We start from the raw sequence: 15,091 nt of genomic DNA on the forward strand, positions 1-15,091 counted from the left end.
ATTTATTATGTTGGAGGGGTGTTTTTATATATTTGATATTTCTCTTTTAGATATACATAATAAAGTTGCTGCATTATATTTCTTATTTATATTTGTTCAGTGTCCAAGTATGCATACGTTGTATAAAGAGTTGATGCTGATTATAAAATATAATATTTAATTAGATATTATATTACACTAATATAATCAGAAATAGTTGTGAATTCAGGAGAAACAATCATAATAGTTTTGTTTAATAATTTCTTTTCTAAGTCTAGAGATTCTAATTATATTGTATTATATTATTTTAAAATTGTATATTTTATTAGAAATTATAATAGATTACACTAATATAATCAGAAATAGTTGTGAATTCAGCGGAATCGTAACAATGGTAGAAGTTTTTATAATTTGAGTAATTTCTTATATGATATGAGATATGATATGATACATTTCGCATTAAATTAGATTTGATTACATTATAATACAATATAAGTAATAGTTTTGAATTCAGTAGAAACAATCGTAATAGAATTATGATATTGTGATGTAGTGTATATTGGATTGCGACGTGTATCATAAGGTAGTCAGCAATACCTTGTATTTAATAGTTCATGGGAGTGTGTTTGTAGTGAAGTGTCTGGGTCAGTGTGGCTTTGTTATTGTAATGCGATCTGTAAGTTCGTCACAGGCGATTGTTACATTACTTTTGTCCTGTATACGTGTGTATCAGAGCCCGTAATGGTCTCATAGCTCTCGCTTTAGGCAGAACAAGAGCTGTGCGAAGTCACATTAACAAGATGGCTGACCCAACATTACACATTACTTTCTGATACTTGCAGCCATAAACTTCAAGCAGCACTATTGACTGATGGTGCAAAAGGCAAAGCTATAAAGGGTAATTGGCAAAAAAAGGGATACCATATGGTCTAGATCATAGCGGTTGTTAATCCAATCCAAATAGTTATCTGTTCTGCTTGTGTGTGCGTTTGGACAAGTCTGTTAACGCTGTAGCGTGTGCGATAATACAAGTATTAATGACGAAAGCATCTGCCTCTTAAAGTGCTTTACAAAGAACACAGGTTTCGCACAAATGCGTTCCAAAAAAAAAAAAAAACGTTTGCGCTTCTGAGAGTTTTCTCATCATTTGTGTTCCAGCCTGCGCCTACAAATGAGTTCTGCACAACTTAAAAAAGAAAATGGAAATAGCTGCAGCTATGCTGACATTTTTGCTCAATTACACTAATGAGAGCATTAGGAGCATGTGCATTTGTGGCTCCGCCAGCCAGAACTCTGAAATGGAGCTTTTTCACGCCTGAGCAGGGAGGTTCAGAGAAAGCCGTCTTAACTGCGGAGCGCGCACTGACAGCAAGATGCTCGCTAGGTGTAGCGTTTGGCCAGAGGAACGCCATCGCTTTTCTTTCTCATTATTGCTTTTCTTGACCACATTCTTGTGCCAGAATGTGGCTGGAATTTGGCCATCCTGTGCTTTTCCACCTCTTTAAAAGTGATGGAGTTAGCTTCCGCACATCTGCCTCTGTGGCTTTATCTTTTCTGAACTTCCAACGGGCTGCTAATGGCTTTGTTTGTCATGATTTAGACACGTTAGCATGGCCTGTGCCAGCACAATTGGGAGGCGAGCCATGTGCCGGGTTGCTCAATTCACCCCTGCTGCATGCCAGCGAGGTGCCCGACGATATCCGAGCTTCTTGCGCACAAGACTTTCGCCGTCTGCCAGCGCGACATGCGAAACCTGGCACCGGACGCGTCTTGCGCCATGGGCCTGGGGCCTAAGCTCTTGATGTTTATGTTCAGTGGGAGTAGCGTGGGATTTGAGCTTGCGCAGGTGTACGGCAAGCCAAGTTTGTGTTCTTACGGAGTTTTGCTGTCTTAAAATGGAAAATAGTTTAAGCATGACCTCTTTCTGGCGTTGCCTATGCATCAAGTGCATCTCTTTCATTTCCCAGAACCCTCTGGGATGCTGGCTTAGATTTACAGCTGTATTAATCTACTCTATGTATCCAGCGCTCTTTTGGCATCAGTGCTCGCATCTAGAAATGAAGCTGCTGCCGCTCGGTGTGCTGTCACCTGAGCTGATTTAGCAGGTGCTAACCTCCATCAGCCAGGAAATGTCAGGCTGGCCTGGCTGCTATTGTGTGCCGCTTCCTTCAGGGCAATGCATGCTGATTAGAGCATGTGCCTTTCAGAGCGTTCTGAAATATGACCCGCTTCAGAGACGTGGCTCGTGTCAGCGTACCTGTTACTTTGGTGCACTTTCAGTTAATTAGCATGTCACAGGTGAATGTAAACAAAACTAGTACTTGAATGCATACTACGTTGTTAGTAACATGTTTTGTTTTTTGTGTTTTTTCCTCAAAGGCGGTGGGTTCTGAATGATTTTGACACTTATCGACTGGTACTATAAGTTTCCTCACTGAACTTTTAGAGACGGGTAATGCTGATGCAAGGATGCACCAGATATGTCTTCCATTGTCCCTCCAGGATTGCCGGAGGAAGCCCATTCTCACTGCTTTAGGCAAAGAGACTAACAAAACGTCTTAAGCAGACGTTATGGTGTCTGTCGATCATCAGAAGCATAGTTAGTTCGCTCGGCGGCCATCTTGGCAGCACTACAGGGAGCTTTTTTCTCTTTGGCAAATATGCATAAAGCAGAGCTGAGTGGGGAAAGACCAAAATCTCCAAAACTGTTAAGATTAAATAACATCAAATAAACTATAAAATCTTATATTTAGATTTATACGAATTTCTCTTGCATCACAAAAAAAGCCCTGCATAACAACTATATTATTTCTATAACCACATTGAGATTTCCGCAGCTGCATTCTCAGGGAAAAAAAAAACTTGGCAAAAATTTTACCTTTAGGGGTATAACAACTTGTTTCTGCATGGGGGTTAAACGTAATTACCTATAAAATAGTTGTACCTTAAGTTTACATATTACTACTCTAAAGTACAGTACTAATAGACACCTTTTAGGATCGATAAAGAACAAAGTTGTCCTTTTTTAAAGGCTAATTCACACTGCATTGACAGGCGTCAACCAACGGCAATAGACGCATTCTTTTAGTTTTGTAGGATCAGTATGTTCTCGTGCTTGTTCATGTTCAGTTGTTTGTTGGGTCGTGGAATGTACGAAAAGTGACGTACATGCTGTAATCTGGTGATTTACAATCTGTCGGTACAGTGTAAGTTAGCCTTAAGAATGTTCTAGCCCAGTGACAAACTGTTGTACGGTGTGAGGTTGTAGGTCATGTAACATTGCCATGTGCAGTATATTACAGTACAGTGTTTTGACTCCTAGTTCACTGATGTTGATTGAATATTGTCCTGACTTTACAAAAGATTCGACTTTTGAATGACAGAGGCATAAAATGAGTTTTGCTGCACTCAGCATGTTGTCCTGATGAACACTGTGTTGGTCACGGTCTCCATTTTACATTGTTCTGTGTGTTTTTATGGTCCTGTCCATCAGAAACACTGTTTTTACAGAGCCTTGCTGATAAGACTTTACAAAGATGCGAGTACTCCTTTGTGTTTCTCAAACAATCGTATTTAGAGTCCGTTTTCATTTTGTTGTCTCTAGCTCTATTTTTCAAAAAGCATTTATGTAGGTCTGTAAAAAAACCAGAGACTGCCTGCCTGCTCATAAAACCATCTGAGAATTGTATAACTGCTCCCACTGTTTCTTAATATATTTGATTTGAATCCATCACCTTGAATACCGCGTTTGCATTTAAGCAATGATGCACAGTTCAATAGCTTCCTAAATGGTGAAAAGAAATAAGATTGTAGCTTTTAAAGAACTACAAATCCCATGATGCACCAGACTGGTTAATATGCGTTCAATGCATTCTCATTTTTCTGTTTTTAAAACAGATCTTTTGCAACAAATATTAACGTAATATGCAAGCGCTATAGATAGCAATCCAAATGGCCCACATTTTTTCCCCATGCCTTTTCTCACTTTCTACCCCCTCTTTCTCTCTTCCTCCTTTCTTTTTGCTGGAAGCCATGTGCTTATGCCACTTTGACATAGTGAATCAGAGGGGGTCTGATAACTGCTGTCTTGGGCATCCACGTTGTTTAATTTTTCCCTTTTGAAGTCGTAGGAGCTGTTTGTCAGACATCGGGAAAAAAGTGCAAAGTGCACCAAATGGAGTCGTTTTGCTGCAGTGCTTGCGCTCGACCCAGCATCCTGCATCTGAAGCACATGCCCTCTGGGTTGTGTTTTAAACATGTCGAGGATGGAGGGGGGCACAGTTCTTCCTCGCACTGCTGCCATTTGCGTGAAGTTAAAATGGAAAAGGCTGGAACAGCTACCTTCCAAAACCCATATGACACCAGAGGCATGTGAAATGGCACAGAAGAGATGCAAATGTGCCACGGAGAGGGGCCTATATAGATCTCTACTTTAAACACTCACCAAGGGATGTGCTAGTGTGTGCATGCTGACAGTTTTACTACTTGCTTTGTCTATTGAGAACCCTTGTTCTGTGTTTTTGGTCTTCAGGCGCGTATACTGATTTTATGACCATCTTTATGCGATGCGAGTATTGTTTGTCCAAAGAGTTACTTCATTTGCGACTGTTTGAAGATATAGAGCATCTACACCTTTGTGTTTCCTCCATTTTAAGTGCCTAGGTCGCTTCAGTATGCCAGCACAGAGGTTAACAAATGGTGAGACAGAATCTGTGCATCGGCCATTAACCACAGACAGTGGCATCTGAATTAATGACGGGTGACTTGGTACCCCAGCACTGCTCTTTCCTGTGTTTACTTCATGGGTAATTGGACCCTTTTTTTCCCCTTTATGGACGAGGATACGGATAGAACACAAAACTTTACAAAACGGTGATTAACTGTGCTGTCTTTCATTTAGGGGCCCTCGGTGGCCGTCATAAAGCCTCTTCTTTTATTTTCGGCCAGAACTGAGGCCCAGACAGAAGTGCAGCCAGTTAACATCTGTTCAGGAGCACTCCTGGGACTGCCAACGAGAAGGTCAGACAATGACAAACGCTCTGTTAGGTTTTGTAAAAGGGCTGTTTGGCAAATAATGTAAGAAATATACAAATATTCTCATATAAACCACAGCAGACTAAGTAGTTAGCATGTGCGAGGCAGATTATAAATACACACAGATTGTCAGAAATCACAAGTAGTGCCAGTTATGTTCCTGTAGCTCAACTAGGAGGATGTTGGCAATACCAAGGTCATGAGTTTGATTCCCAGGAAATGCATAGTTAGATAAAAATGTATCTGAAATAAATACTTTGGCTCGGATAGGGTTGGGAATTGTGAACTTGTTCCATTTCATAAACAACAACATCGCAATTGAATCTACGACCATGTGATTCTCTAACTGACTCTTGCGAACCAATTATTTTTAGTGAATCAATACCATTTAGCATGATCAGAGTAGTCCAGACAAACTAATGACTCAAAGCTTCAAATGTACTGTTATGTTGTACTTGAGGCTTGCAAGATTTAAAAAAATGAATTAAAGAATTTTCTTTTTAAATATATAATCTATAGTTATTGGATTGCATGATAACTATTGGATTGGATTGCAGTATCTAAAAGAATTGAATTGATCAGTGTATTAAATAAATAAAAAATTCTGTATTTTCTTTCTAGTGTCTTTTGTTAAAAGCACTAAAAAATTGTTGATGGACCTGGAATCATTAAGAATAATTAGAACCAAAATTCAGTTCTTTACAGTTCCCATTTTTAGCCAAGTAGAGCTTGGTTGTAGAAACAAAATGGCCTGATATCAGCCATTTGAGCAGCCTAGGCAGTATAGCAGTCTATCACTTTTAATTACCCTAATAAATAAAACACATCTTTTATGTGTGGGGGACAGAAATCAACTCTTAATGACCCCTTTAAGCACAAGAAATGAAGACATACAGCAGATATTCTCACCATCAACAGCACCATAATAAAGTCATACCCTCCCTGCATGGTATGAGCCAGGTTTCTGACCTCATTTCAGGGTTGTCCATCACTGGCCCCACTATCTACATTCCATCTGTAGTTTATTAATGCCCCTACCCACTTTTTACACCTCCACTGGTACAGCCCAGTCATTACAGCCGTAACCTTCCTCTCTTCGGCTGTAGCTGGCAGTCGTGCCTCATGTTTTCACTCTAAAACCCTTCTCTTTCATACTGCTGCACAATTGCTCTTTCTAGTCCTATGCTGTCTAAATCTCGATCTTATTTGATTCACATGCTTGTTTTTATATGCAATATTTAGTACAAAATGTGTTGCCTTGTAATTGATGAAAAAATGCTTGTGCCGACCTAAACCCCCCACTTCTGGGGTGTCATTTCTTAATAGCATGTCCTCTATTATTCCCTCTTGTGTTTGAACTGATATATTATTGTAAATGTCTGCCTCGTGAGCCACACTGCAGCCTAGTTTGGTGAATGCGGGTCACTTTCTCTCACTAGTGGGCTGAAGAGCATGAAGGGTTCTCAAACCCTTCGGCAGAATGCGCCCTCTTCCTTTATTCTCTTTCTCTGCTCTTATATGCTACTTGCACAAGGATCCACTTCAGTCCTGTACAATACTCCATTAAAACCAGACTGGCAATTATAGTTCTGACTTTTGGCTGCATAAGCGGCAGCTCACTGGCTATAATTGCAGTTTTTAAAGTTATTGCGGCAACAGCGGCTTTGTTTGTGAAGACACCAGAACAAGAGTTATAAGCTGTGAAATATGTTCTGATAATATGATGCTCTACCTGAATATATTTATATAAAAAAAGGCAGGTAGTGACTAATCTTTTTCTTTTTTTTTACTTTTCATACCCTTGATAAATTTGCTGATGTTTTAGTGGTCCAATAGGACTCGATTAATAGCACGATTTTGGGGCGGGCTTAACTGTTTGGTCAAATGATGGAAAGCAAGACTGTTTGGGAGACTTGTTTGAAAAAAATAAATAATTATTGATTCCATTTCATGCCCTAAGTGGTGCTGAAATTACACTTCAACTTTAAGTTCTAAGTAGAAATCTGTGGCTATTGTTTCTGTGTTTTTGCATTTATTTGCTGTGTGAAGGTGGAGACACAGGTGTTATTTTAATGTGGCATCAGTTCAAGTTCTAACGAATACTAGATTTATGTTGAGATGGCTATATAGTTATTTTACCTATCCGTACACTTACCAACAATTTCCCCAAACTACCACTAAATCGAGGCCTATGGTGTAAACGTATCCTACACCCCTTTGACAAACAGTCAAAATTACTCATAAAGACACTGAATACAGAAATACTGCTCCCATTGACTTTCTTTTTTTAAAGCGCAGATACAAACAGTGTGAGGCCGGTCTTAACTGGGGCGCAGCACAGCCTAAAGCAGCAATCTTTTTTGTTGTGTGTGTGTGTGTGTGTGCTTGCATGTTTTTTCTAGGTGTACTGAGTCTCACTGTGAAAAGATGTACCAACTTTTTGAAGGGTGTGTATCTATGTAAGCTGGATCAGTTATCATGTAATCAGCTTTAATCCCCCAGACAGCGTGCATGCACTCAGCCAATATACCCTGCAATGCAAACATATATTATATTTTATTACCCTCTAATATGCCATCAATTTGTGGGCTAATTTTTTTTATATCATTCATTATTTCTTATTCAGTTAGCCAAGATAGAAAGCAGTTGCTGACATTCAAACAAGCCTTGCCATACAAGTGAGAGGTATGCAATGAGCCTGTGCAATATGTCATGATGCACCTCTTTTGAGCATATAAAAGCTGCTTGACTTATGTCGCCTCACTGCCCATTTGTGTGATGTCAATGTCTAATGCATTGGCTCATAAACGTGTAGGAAATCAGTAGTGATACAATAATAAAAAATAAAAAAATTGGGTTAAAAAAAAATGGATGCTTCCCTCACAATATTTTTTCAATTTGCTTAATCAACCGTTTTTGACCAGACCACTTTAAAGTGCTATAAGCAAAGGCAGGCTAGGTTTTTTTTTTTGTTTTTTTTTTTTGCAGACCTCAGTCTCGTTTAATGTCTTTTGAAACCACCTGCAGTCAGAAATCGTCCAAATAACAACGTGCATCAACTTCACAATGTTTACCTGACACTAATGGCAGAACTTGGGTAATACCTTAAGGTAGTGATTTTTTTTTTTTTTTTTTTAACCAGCCATCTCTTGTGACATAAAATAGCAGTTCACCAATAAATTATATAAGCTCAGTAAAAGCCACTGCAGTGCTGGAAAGCATACAAAGGAAAAAGAAAAAGAAAGAAAAGCAGCCTCTGCCCAGCCTTTTAGACTTGAGCGGCACCCAGCACTCTGAGGGTTAATGCAGAACTGCAGTGAGCCCTACTGCAGTGTCTAAAGCATTTGGCTGATCGCAACAGTACATCAAGAGAGGGGGGGGAAAAAATCTAAATGGTTCTCTTTTTTTCTTCTTCCAAAAATCCTTTTATTGCATTTGTAACATTTGGCACAGTACAAATTCATGGTGCTTTTACAAGATAAACCTGCAAAGATCAACATTGACCTTTTTCTTTTCTGTTTTTTAAAGAAAGACTTCTCAGTATAAATGTTTTTTTTGTTGTTGTTGTATTTTTCACTGCATTCTCTGTAGTATTTAGAAATCACACAGAATGCCCTTTTTAAACAAGACTACCCTCATTTCTTAAATTCAGTACAGCATCTTAAAACAACTCATTTTTTAAATAGGAGTTATAAGTTAGAAAATAGTTTCAATTTCTTATTTTTAATATAATCTGCTTTTCTATTACCAGCCCATGGTAGTTTCAGTTTTTCCATATATATTTATTTATAAGCATGTACAACAAGAATCAGTCTTTAGGAATTGCACTCTGTACAAAAAAAAGTAGTTCCTGTCTTTTTTCTCTTTTGTGCATTCTATTGCATGTTTTTATGCTGGGGTGAGGGTGGGCTTATAAGGGAGAGAGAGAGGGTCATTTTGACTGAGGTTCTGATTTGTTGGGGGCAGATTATATCTGAGTCTCTTGTACTTTCTCCTTGGTGTGAGTTTTTATGACAAGGGCCTCAGGAATAGCAGTGGGCAAGGTTCGAGGCAGAGAATTTCCAATGCTGTTACTTTCTGTCCATTTGGCACCATGGCCTGGTGGCTTGTAAGTGTTGTATTTGGGCTTCAGGGTGCTGTAGTCGATCTTATGTGGGTTGTAGTCCACCTTGTGAGGACTGTAATCCATTTTGGACTTGTGGGGGCTGTAGTCACAACTGACATATTCCGCTTTGAGGGGGCTGTACTCTGCCTTGAAAGCACTGTAGTCAGGTTTGAAAAGGCTACAGTCTGTCTTGAAGGGGCTGTAATCGGATTTGAGTTTGGGCATACTATAGTCAGTTTTCGATTTCGGAACACCATACTCTGGTTTGAACGGACTGAAGTCTGGTTTAGGAGTATGAGATTTGTAGTCAGGTTTGTGAGTACTATATCCAGATTTGTAGGGACTCTGCTCAGGTTTTTTGTGTATGTGGTAATCCGGCAATGACTTGTGTGAATAGTCCGTCAGTTTATGAGAGCTGTATTCCAGAGTAGGTTGGTACATATAGTCTGTTTTAGGTTTGTAGGTGTTGTAGTCTGACTTGTGTTTGTGGATGCTGAAATCTTGCTTGGGCTTATGGGTACTGTATTCTAGTTTTGGTTTGTAGCTGAAGTCAGATTTGTGGGTGTTGTAGTCCAGTTTGTAAATACTGTTATGATCCCTTATCTCTGGGAGAGTCAGTGCCCCCTCCCCTGCTATATTGGCAGCAGATGCTGGTGGTGGCAATTCTTCCTCTACCGGAATAATTTCCACAGTTCTGGCTGCAGTCACCGTGCTCCTCTGCTGATGCCGCTTTCGTAGTTTATAAAATACAATTAGCATGATTGCTGCTAGCAAGGTTACTGCCACAAAACAACCTATAATGATCTTTGTTGTCTTCATCACCTCATCCAGACTGGTACTGGCTGGGTTGGGCGGCTTTCCTGTTGTCACTTTTGAGCCAGGTACAACAGATGGGCGACTTGGGGGAGTGTCAGTGCTCTGGAGCAGGACTGTAGGCGTTGAGATAAAAACCGGCTGAAAGACGGATGGCGAGGCCGTGGTAGTGGTGCTGGCGCTTGCTGTGGTTGTGGTGGTTTTAGGCTTGGGCATTTCAGATGTGGGGTTCAGTACCTCCACTGTGACTGTGGTGAAGTAACTGAGGTTAGATGTGTTGAGTTCAGCCGCACTTACATTTAAATAGGCTGAAGCGTTGGAATTTCCGGCCGCATTGGACACCATGCAGGTATACATACCCGTGTCACCTGCTAGCACATTTGAAAAGTTAAGAGTCCCATCATTTAACACGGTTATCCGTGGGTGGCTTGATGCATGAGTTAGAACAGTCCCGTTTGGTAGGAGCCATCGCACGGCAGACATTGCCGCTGTTCGACATCGCAATTCTGCCACACGTTCAGCAGAAATATTCAGATCTCTCGGGGCATCAGCAATGAAAGGGGCAGAGCACTGCATTGCCCCGGTGTCACCCCTGTCCAGCTCAACCAACTGGCGGCCTCTCATGTGTGCAGGGGAGTGACAACGCCCACAGCATGTCGAGTTGGTAGGGATATACTCGCGTAGCCAACGTGCTAGCCAGAGTGAGTCACAGCCGCAGTTCCAGGGGTTATGGTGGAGGTGAAGTTCCACCAGGTACTTCAGTGGGGTAAAGAGAGCATGGGGCAGTGAGCTTAGATTGTTATGGGCCAAATTCAGTTCCACCAATGAGGCCAGGTCATCAAATGCGTTTCGCTCAATTAGCCCTATTTGAGAGTTCATGATCCATAACTTTTTGAGTGATGACAGTCCTCTAAATGAACCTGGTTTGATCTCAGGAAAGAGGTTCTCTGAGATTTCCAGCTCCTCCAGCCCAACCAGAGGCGTCAGGTTGGGCATCTCTCCTCGAATGTTGCACATCCCCAGGTTGAGGTACTTGAGGTTGACTAGACCCTCAAAGGCCCCATCTGAGATGTACTCCAGTTTCCTCAGTTCACCCAGATCCAATCTCATTAGAGATGGCACTCTGTTAAATGCGTATGATGGGATGCTTTCAATGGGGTTATTCCTCAGCCACAGCTCTCGCAGCTTGGACAGATACTCGAATGCCCCACTTGGCACCACTGTCAGCCTGTTATCAAATAGTTCCAGTGTATTGAGATTAGTCAGCCCACTGAAGGCTCCCACTTCAATCTGTCTAATGGCGTTGCGACCCAGCTGCAATACCTCCAGGTGATGGAGGTTGCGGAAAGAGTCGGCCTGCACAGCCTCGATGGCGTTCTCCATCAGGTTTAGGTGCCGGGTGTTACTGGGTATTCCTGGTGGCACACGAGAGAGCCCACGCCTGGTGCACACCACCTTGCTGAGCTGGTTGTTGCAGGAGCAATCAGTCGGGCAGCCCTGGGGCCCTGCCGCGGCCGCCACCTCCACGCACACTTGAACCATGAGGAACAGGACACAGAGCAGGGCGGCTTTCCTGGCTCGACGCACAGCTACCCGCCCCAGGAGACTCATGATGTGGCACATTCATAATTCAGCATCGTCTGGGGGGGCGTGGGGTGATGATGGAGGTTGGGGAGAAGGGGGTAGTAAGTGGGGGGAAGGGGAGGGGTTCACCTCTGACTAATGAAGCCCTACCCTGGGTTAAACAAAACTCTAGATTGTTTTTCCATTTACTGAACTGGAGGCTAAACGTTCAGTGACAAGTACTCGAGAAAAGAGGGAGAAGTGAAAAGCCAAGGTATAATGAATTAAATAAAACAGGGGACTATATTTTATGTATAAAATGGTTTGAAAGGCTCAACACCTACCTCAAAGGTTTTATACGTCCAATTTTTGCAATCACAAAATAGATTTTTTCCTCATTCTTATATTCCCAGGATAAGCAAAGCCTTCTCTTTTTTCATTTGTCAGAAAACAAGAGATGAATGCCAAAATGGCCCCTAATAAATCCACAGAGGAGCATCCGAGAAGATGTGTAGTGGCTCTGCAGGGCCTCAGAGCTTTAGGCAAGAGTACCAATCCAGTTTGGCTCCTATAGAAGCGTTCGCTCTTGCACTATCCACAGATGCTTGTCCTTGGATACCTCCGCTTGACGCTGCTACTAAATGCCTGTGTCTCCATAGAGGACCGCTCACACATGCTAAACCAGTGTAGGGGGAGGAAAAAAAGGGAGGGGTAGTTAGAGGGGGGAAGAGAGAGGAATAAGAATGAGAAATCCAGTCTTTTCAAATGTTTGTCTATGCTTTTGTTTAAAGAATAATAAAAGTGCCCCTCTAATGTTCCCACTCACTTTACTTTGTCCGTCTCCCTTTCTCTCAGTATGTTTTGTCCGCTCGATTTGTCAGCACCTTGTCCAGCTGAAAAGATAGTGACACTGCGGTCATTAGCGCATTTCTTTCCTTAAGTAGCTCCGGGTTCGATCTTCATACACGCGCTATCACACAGCGAAGGCTTTAGGGTTCTTTCTACACACTTCCCAATTATCCTTATAATTTTCTGTAAGAAGTTGATGATGAGAGTCCAGGGAAGGAGTAAAGGGAGGCATCAGTGCAGAGACGGCTCCGTAAGAAGGCTCGTTCACTGGAGAGAGATCGCTCTCTCTCTGCCTCGTTCTCCTTCGCTCTCTCCTGCTTTCGAGCGTGCTCTCTCTCTCTCCCTGGAATGAGAGAAAAAGGAGTGTGTTTCTCCCCCCTCTCTGTGACGTTGTGTTGATCAGAGAAGTATCCGTATAGCGCTGCAGTACTCTGAGCTCAGTGCAGAGTTGAAGCTCTCAGCTTTGTCAGCGGCACAGCTGTCCGGCTCAAGCTGGTGGACGAGCGCTGAGGCAAGGGAAAAGTGGCTCCCCATACCAACATCTTTCCTTGCTCCCTCCTTTCTTTCCTTTTTATTTTTAACCTCGCCGGCACCAGGTTAGTCCTTCCTGCTGCTGTGCACCGATGTTTTTCGCTGTGTTCTGTGGTGCAGTAGCAGGCAGCCGGGACGCAGGCTTACTTGCCTGCTCTTCTTTTTGTCCTTCAATGAAAACGTGAATGTACTGCTGACGCATCACACTCCAAGCAGTGCATTGGTTTGATGCATTGGTTTTAGTACGTTAGCTCATCCGTATCCGCCCCCCTCTCTCTCGCTCTCTCTCTCTCTCTCTCTCTCTCTCTCTCTCTCTCTCTCTCTCGCTCTCTCTCGCGCTCTCGCTCTCTCTCGCGCTCTCTCTCTCTCTCTCTCTCTCTCTCTCTCTCGCGCTCTCTCTCTCTCGCTCTCTCTCTTGTGCTCTCTCTCTCACTCTCATCTTTCCTCTCCCTCCCTCTCTCCCCCATATTTGTCCCTCTCTCCCCATCTTTTTCCCCCTCTCTTCAAGGTTCCCGTATTTTGTAGATCTGTTTAGAGTTGTCTGCAGTCTGGCAGTGAACTGCTGCGGTTTGTAGACGGTTACTTCTTTCCACAGATAAACAGTCCAATTGATGAATGATTTTAGTCTGTCCTCCACACTCTGGGACTCTCTTAATGCCTTTCAACCCTCAACATATTCCCCCCGTCTGTCTTCTCTTGAGTTGATGCGGTGAGGTGGAGTGATTTGTGTGGTCTGATCCTATACTTGGTCAGTGAGACTTCTCTGATGACTGAACCTTGTGGGAGCGAGTGTCGCTACTGGTCGACCGGTGTTCTAAGTCCACAGGAAATCATGGGAGGGGTGCTGGACAGCTCAGCATGTGTGCTGCCAAAGGCTATTGCTCTCTTCAGATGGATTAAGCCTCCTCTAGATGCTGTAGAGGGAGTCTCTGTACTGTGCAAAGCTGGGCCTGTGTTGAGGACACATTCTCACTTTCTCCCTCTCTCTTTTATCCTCCCTTCCAAGATTAAAATATCTCCTCTGTCATGCAGTGGGAGCTAAGATGGTCCCCTCACGAAGAGAATATTGGCTTACCATTTTAAACCATTTCCTCTATGGAGAGAGCTGTTAAGCAGTTCTTTTTTTAGCCAATCACTCTTTCATACCTTTGGCATGTTGGCTTTTGGTCAGTTAGCCAGCAGGTGAAAGGTACTTTAAAGAGGTGATTTCAGGAAGGTTTCATCTCACGCTTGTAACAGCAGATAGAATAGAACAGCAGTGTTAAACAGCACGGCACCCCGGGCAACCGATGGCTGGCATTTTGACACACCACTGTGTATGTGTGACAGTGAGACTGTGTTTGTGAATGTCTTTGTGAATGACACCCATAGCTTGTGGTAATGCCTGAATATGAAGTAGGACACATTAAGGGATTGGTGACCCGGTTGCATAAAGTGAAAAGTGTCTGGGGACATTATTCAAATGTGTACACACGTGACCCACATGCTAACCCTCTTGTGAATTATGACCAATGTGTGCTAGAGTGTGTAATGTATATTTGTTTGTGTCTGTGAACTACACACCTTTGAGTGTGAGACTGGGTGGCCGTTGGCAGGCCTCCACCATCATTTGGGCCATTCCACTCTCTCTCTGTGACGTTGACCCAGAACACCATTCGTATAGTGGGGACGCCCAACCCCCAACCCCTCAAACTCCAGGCCTTCTGGAATGATCTTATGCAGGCGGAGAGGGCCCAGCTTGCCAGCTCAACCTGCCCTAGGCTGAGGGACGCAGGGAGAGGTCTGCTCGGTATCAGCACCAGCGACCCAGTTTGACGGGTTGGGTCTTGTCAGTAAGTGGGCGAGTAAGGGCATGATGGCAGCCTCAGGGTTTGCCAGTCTATCTGGGATATAGGGTCTGCTGCATGTAGGTCAGCCTGCTTCCCTCGTCCAATTCGCTGAAGAGGACCAATACCATCCCAGCGATATTTGCGCTTACTGTACTGTACTATGAGAGCAGTGCATATAGTCTTTCAAAGCAGTTGGGAAAAGGTGGGGAAACGTTTTACATAGTTTATTGAATAGTTTATTGAAAAATCATCTACATTTAACCCACAATTTTATAGATGCAAATATAGCTGTACCTTAATTCCAAGTAAGATAACCATCTCATGTGAAACTAAACAAAATATCACACATTAGACAAGATACCACACTGAGCAGAAAACGTAAACAACA

General features: G+C 42.7%; 2 protein-coding genes across 2 annotated transcripts in view; one reads left to right on the top strand and one right to left on the bottom strand.

Annotated features, from left to right (window-relative positions):
- snd1 (staphylococcal nuclease and tudor domain containing 1) overlaps positions 1–15,091 on the top strand; it is a 170,218-nt gene that overhangs the window by 72,668 nt on the left and 82,459 nt on the right. The gene's annotated exons all lie outside the window — the stretch shown is intronic.
- lrrc4.1 (leucine rich repeat containing 4.1) lies at positions 8,482–13,093 on the bottom strand. Its single transcript, XM_084110584.1, has 2 exons — positions 12,321–13,093; positions 8,482–12,170 (listed from the first exon to the last, which is right to left on the bottom strand). The coding sequence occupies exon 2, from the start codon at positions 11,552–11,554 to the stop codon at positions 8,981–8,983; it is 2,574 nt and encodes an 857-aa protein (XP_083966710.1). The 5' UTR covers positions 11,555–12,170; positions 12,321–13,093; the 3' UTR covers positions 8,482–8,980.

The sequence above is a fragment of the Abramis brama genome (assembly GCF_963993115.1).
Source record: "Abramis brama genome assembly, chromosome: 4".
NCBI classification, from domain to species: Eukaryota; Metazoa; Chordata; class Actinopteri; order Cypriniformes; family Leuciscidae; genus Abramis; species Abramis brama.